Genomic DNA, 6,339 nt, shown 5'->3' on the forward strand with positions numbered 1-6,339 from the left:
TTTTCTCGGACATACGGATATAAAGTCACTTCAAACCTTCCATACTCTTTTAATAATTTTGCTACTTAATGAGAATATTTGAGGTGTGACAAATGAAAAACTGTTTTATCCGACTTCCCTTGTAAATAATCTTCTCTTTGGAATTTTTATAACACTAATAGAGAAGTAATTAGAAGTCTGGGTCATATTAGATTATTGATCTAGCTTTTTACGACCTTTAATAACTTCATAATGAGATTCGGGAGTATGATACTTCGGGTGTAATGTATAAGTATATCTATACTTTATAATAAACTACAACTTAAATAATAAACCATAATTTTGGTTTAGTTGTTCTATTCAGTAATATCTATATAATAACCAATAACATATAGAATACAAGATATACCATAGAGTCAAATTGTACACTGTATGAAGTAATAGCATGTCACCACATATATACGAGATAGAATAAGCCTTTTGGCCTTGATGAAATAAGGAACCTTTCATCACTAATAAGCACACGCATATAATATATGTAATTACTTATCACGATATAATCAATCACAAAGATATCTTACATACAAATCTTTGTTACTCTGTTTTAAAACATAAACATATATTTCTATCAAGTTCTCATTCTCTTAGCAAGATTTGATCATTTGTTATTCGTTGAGTTAATTTAAAATATATATATATCTTTACCCCACAAAACATTAAATATGTTCACATGGTATACAACCTACAATTTTTTTATTAACCAATGCAGCTAAATAAGAATCATGCATACCATATCATTTATAAGTATCATGGTAAATTATAAAATATGATAAAATAAATAAAGTTAGAGATCATACATACAAATTCAAATTTAATAAATATTTGTATCTAAATATAGATTATATAATTAAATCTTTCAAATCAAGTACAAAATATCCTTAAATTTATACGTATGATCTTAACATTAAGTTACCTAAAAAAAATTATTATACCCACATCTTATACGTATAAACACATATCCATAACTATCGTGAAAAAAGAAAACGATATTAAGACTGATTAAGTTGGAGATAAAAATGTACAATAAGATATTTTTCTTTCGAGCCTTGTAAACAAATTTCTTCTGATCCTTATAAACAAAAAAAAATAATAATAATAATAACTCAATCCCTTCATATATATATTGACTTTTGATGTTTATTAAACACAAAACTTGATCTCTTTATTAAACGTATAAAAACACCATTTTTAAATTATTTAAATACTTTAATTAGTTACCATCCCATCTTATTTTTTCGTAATCCTTTACAATTCCGTAGGACGGTTTCCTTACAAAAGCAATCGGCCAAATATTAAAAATTTAGAAATCCCATAAAACAATTATCCCAAATATGACATAAATCTAAAAATGAAGCAAGCTCAAAATCTTGCCCAAGGTATCCAAGATTATGCATAATATTACATATGATGAGGTTATTATAGAATAATACAATGAATAAATTAGCAAATACCAATATGATGTATCAGGTAATTGAATATAATTAGACTCGTTTTAACAAATCTAAATGCTAGTCAAAAGAAAGAAACATATAAATGGTGTACCCTCTAAACTAACATAAATTTTCAGGAACTCAATAAAAGAAACTAAAGCAAATTGAAAATTTTAAGATAACAACGAAATTAAAAATTAACATAGATCGAGTAATTCATATCTATTTGGCAATTAAGAACGCATATCAATAGATCTTAAAATAATAACAGTAATGGATTTTAATCATCTAACCTTTCACTTTTTAGATAATCACATCTATATGATTTATGATATAAAGAAAAATATAAAGGTATACAATGATTAATTAAATACGAAGATAAATATGATTCATGACACGAAGATAAATATAGAGACATATAATGATTAATTAAATTGCATGAAGAGTGTAAAGAACATACCATACACGAGACTGATGAAAACATTCGTCTTTCCTCGTGAAGCAACAACACTCATGATAATACGATCCAACTCTAGAAAGCAAGTCGTGCTGATAACGTGTTTTAAAACTAGCCTATTAATAAAAGAATAAGAGAGAATAATAAAGAGAAAGAGATTGATGTTATAATTGAGGTGTATCTTTTACAAAGGAATACAATGAATATATATAGGAGGTGAAGTCTTGGAGAACAAGCTAATCTATTTAAGGAGTTGATAACCACATAATATAATATATTTGTAACAGAAGAAATAATGTTTATTTATTCTACAAGGAATAATGTTTATTTATTCTACAAGGAATAAGTGGTGTATGTGAAATCCATATGAGTCCATGTGAAATTGAAAGTTCAAATTTGTTATTTCTTTAAGGGTCTCAAAAATTGTTGAGCCGTGCACCATAGATACCATGAGTGAGGAATATGGGTGCAGATAAATTTGTCTATGAAAACCCATGCATATTCATGTGTAAAAAATACCATATATCACACGGGATACAATTAAAAGGTATTATGTTGTTGTTTCATTATATCTATAATTAAAAAATAAAGAAGAAGAAGAAGAAAAGAAAAGCATTACACCCAAAAAGTCATTTACGACTTTTTATTTTTTCCAAAATGCTTAATTTTATGTTGGTAAGATTATGATTTGTTTGTAAAAGAAGTTCAAGTACGATGGTTCCAGCTTAGATCGACTAATCAAAGTATATTTATAGTTTTTTATATTTTAACTCGTGAATATTCATGTTGTAAAATTAAAGCAAAGTTCAAATAAATATACAAATGAATAAATTAATCACCCAGCAGATTTAAAAGATAAGTCAAGTTACATATATTGGGTTGTATAGTTCACTAAATGTGTCAATTGCTAGCAAACATACAAGTAAAATCCCTCGAAAAAAAAATCGTGTTATATATGTTCTATCTAAACTTAGATCCTGAAAAGACCAATGTGGTCTCTTGTTTCTTGATTGTACAATTTACTTGAGTTTCCCAAACTCGCTTTTGCCGTTGCCTTGGTGGTGTTTTGTGATCGTCTATTACTAGTGCTAGGTCCAATGCTTAACGTTAGTTCCAAGTCATGAGAACACGTATGACCATCACGAAGGCCGCTACTGTCACCACATGACAAATCTTCTTCGATAGGTCTTGAAAGATCAAAACCTGACATTATTCCTAAATCATCACCGTTAATATCCAAAGTAACCCGTGGACTAAACTCAATGTGTTGTCGAGTCTCGCTTTGTAAACTAGTCATCAGTTTCTTTTGAACATTGTACAACCGATGAAGTTCCCTTACCTATAAAGCAATAATATCAACCACAATAACATTGAAATTATGCACCTTGTCTTGTTAACATTATTTTGCTTGCTAATACTTTAATGACTATTTAAAAGAATTTTCACATAACAAATAATATGAATATTACAAGTTACCTGATGTCTAAAAGTATCTTCATGCTTCAACATTGTTTGTTTGATGAAATCTAGATGGTGATGTTCAAGCATCGTAGTTATTGTATCTGGCCCGAATCTAATGATACTGACACAAGGCGCGTGTAATGGCTCGATTGATCTCTAATTCCGAGGAGTGATCATTCGCTACTCGAAAATATTGGTTTCTTGCTAGTTGAAAAATGGGCATGCTCTAGTACTGATCCCATACCTACAAAGAGTAATTGGAGGATTTGTCAATTTATATGCAAAAGTGGTACATAAAGCTATAAGAAAATGAACCACCAAAACAGGAATAAAGTCGAATTAGTGCTCTGACAACGACAAATACCCATCTGACATAAGCCATTTTTGATATTTTGTTAGGGTTTTTATCTTAATTTTAGAGCATCTTGTATGTGCTTAAGAATACCCCTATCCTTTGAGTTGACCTATCTGACTACCCGCTTGTGTTTTTCTTCAGAGACGATGACGGACGCCCCATCACCACCACATCGGCCACATATGTCTATGAACATCTCGTTGTGGATGCTCTTAAAGCTTATTTGGTATGACGGTACTAGAAGTGGTTTATGGTATAATAATTCGGTGTGTAGTTCATTAGGGTAAATCTCTTAATACAAGGTAAAGTTACAAGCCTAGCATATGCATAATTACATATATATAAATAATTATATAATTATAATTCTTAATATCATCATGCAATTCCTACTGGAGAAAGGAGTATGGATCTCAGTTGACGTGGAAGGCCTTTAGAGAATATGTGAATATACTGTCCCGATGATGGAATGTGTAACACTCAAATATAACCAATACCGACCTCCTGAACTAGCGGATATCGATTTCAACATGTTTCATACGTTGATGCTAAACCGGATTGTCTGACAAGTAAACATTAGGGTTTGTCTTAAGAACCGTGTATCTTATACCATAATAGTTGTTTAGGGTGTAGTGATTCGATGTAATTCCATTCCATTGGCAAAGACAAAGCCTTTAAACGTCTAGGTTTGGAAGGGGAAGGTCTTGGGTTCAAGTTCCGATAGGAATTAAAAGAAACGTGCCGTTAAAAAGATCCCTTTGATAGGGTAAAGTTACATAGAGCCCTATTGACATACAACAAGCCTAGCCTATAAATATTCACGTAAATATTTATAAATAACAAATATAATTGTTAATACTACAACTCAATAGACAATTAAAGGATATTAGATTGAGTTAGTGAAATCTACAATTATAACATGAAGAATGTTGCATATATATGTAAGGCACTAGTGAAAAGTGGAGACAATGGCTAGTTGAACCCAAGTCAGAAATCTGTGATGACCTAATGTCAAAGTTCAACCACCATGGATGATTTGAGTCATAACTAATACATACAACCAAACAAAATTTGCATATACTCGAAACCTCTACTCTTAGATCTTGCTAAAAGTAGAAGTGAAGAGTGTTGCTAGCCATAACTTTGCCCGGGTACTTTTCTTGATCATGATATATAATATGTACGTCATTAACCACTTGCAAAAAGGTGACTTCTACTGTTTGATTATAACCCACAACAAATATTTAAAATGCCTTTTTTTCTATCGTTGAAACTCGAGGAACGTACGGCCGGTACAGATAATTCATGATAAGCTTAAGATATTTATTGCATCATGTAGCAATATTTTTTTTTATTGTATCATGTAGGAATATTATAATGGATCTAAAAAAATGTTACCTTATACCAAGGGATTAATTACCTAAAACATGGGCAGCCGTCAATCTTATGGGTCATTTCAATTCATAATCAAAACATGTTGTAAATCTACACGTTTTTTGACCTTTTTTTCACGGTGAGACTTAAACCCGTAACCTTAACAGCTTAACATGGGGGACACCTTTTTAACATGACTTGTATATGTCTTTCATTATAACTCGATTATACATCATTAATCATCAGGAATGGATAAGGTATGTAAGTTTCTTGAGGTGTTTTTTTTCTCAAAAAATAAAGATATCCCAATACTTCTAAAGTGTAACAGTCTTTTCCAAAAACAGTAAAAAATGCATGCATCCACATTGAACAGACAATAGTAACACAACTAGCTACAATGCATAATTAATCCATATCAATAACATATATATATACACACATCCACATACACATACACATAGTGATATTCATCATAATTATAAAAGAAAACAATGACTTTACCTGATCCATAGTGAAAAGTTATGAGATCAAAACCACATTTGTCCATTAACCAAAGATCTCCTTAACCAAAAGACTCTCCTTATAAAGAACAAATCTAGAAATTTTTCCAGCGAAACCGAAGTGTCGGTTTGACCAAAGACTATGTCTCCAAACAAAAAGGGGCAGAAGGATATCTTGGAATCTCCTAAACTTTGAGATTTGATTGATATAACAACAATGAATCATATGATGGATGTGCTAATAATTCAAGATTGACAGGCTGTGGATGAGAGAGAAGTGAGTATATTACATGCATAATATATTCTGTTTAACGTTGTATTTTAATGTACCATGTGTATGTTTTGAATCTTGGATTGGGAAAGCAGCCAGGACGATGTTGCCGGTTTGGATTAAAATATGTTCAAATTTTGTCTGGATATGGATTACTGGATCAGATTGGATTCATAACTGGATCAGCAGATTGGTATGCCAAATTTTGTAAATTTAGGTGGTGTTGGTGGTAGGCCTGCATGTGAACAATATATTCCGGACACCACTTGCTGTAATTCTGGGTGTTGAAAGCAAAGTAACAAAAAGCAAATGAGTATTTTATTATTACTTGTTAACAAATAAAAATGCTATGATATTTTTAAATTATTATTTTATAGGCTCATGTGTTTATACTTTCATAGTTTCATGCCATCACCGATGGAGATATTGATGACTCGAGTTTCAAATAAATAAAG

At 30.7% G+C, this 6,339-nt stretch overlaps 1 protein-coding gene across 1 annotated transcript; it reads right to left on the minus strand.

Annotated features, from left to right (window-relative positions):
- Positions 1 to 2,773: 2,773 nt before the first annotated feature.
- LOC110886156 lies at positions 2,774 to 5,944 on the minus strand. The gene is made up of 3 exons (XM_022133920.2): positions 5,615 to 5,944; positions 3,403 to 3,631; positions 2,774 to 3,265 (listed from the first exon to the last, which is right to left on the minus strand). The coding sequence occupies exons 2-3, from the start codon at positions 3,472 to 3,474 to the stop codon at positions 2,897 to 2,899; spliced, it is 441 nt and encodes a 146-aa protein (XP_021989612.1). The 5' UTR covers positions 3,475 to 3,631; positions 5,615 to 5,944; the 3' UTR covers positions 2,774 to 2,896.
- Positions 5,945 to 6,339: the final 395 nt, after the last annotated feature.

Source organism: Helianthus annuus, chromosome 10 (assembly GCF_002127325.2).
Source record: "Helianthus annuus cultivar XRQ/B chromosome 10, HanXRQr2.0-SUNRISE, whole genome shotgun sequence".
NCBI lineage: Eukaryota > Viridiplantae > Streptophyta > Magnoliopsida > Asterales > Asteraceae > Helianthus > Helianthus annuus.

Coding starts and splice junctions, on each gene's coding strand:
- LOC110886156 (XM_022133920.2), bottom strand. CDS start 3,474: ATGCTTGAACATCACCATCTAGATTTCATCAAACAAACAATGTTGAAG. Junction 3,266..3,402: donor AAGATACTTTTAGACATCAG/GTAACTTGTAAT, acceptor ATTGCTTTATAG/GTAAGGGAACTTCATCGGTT.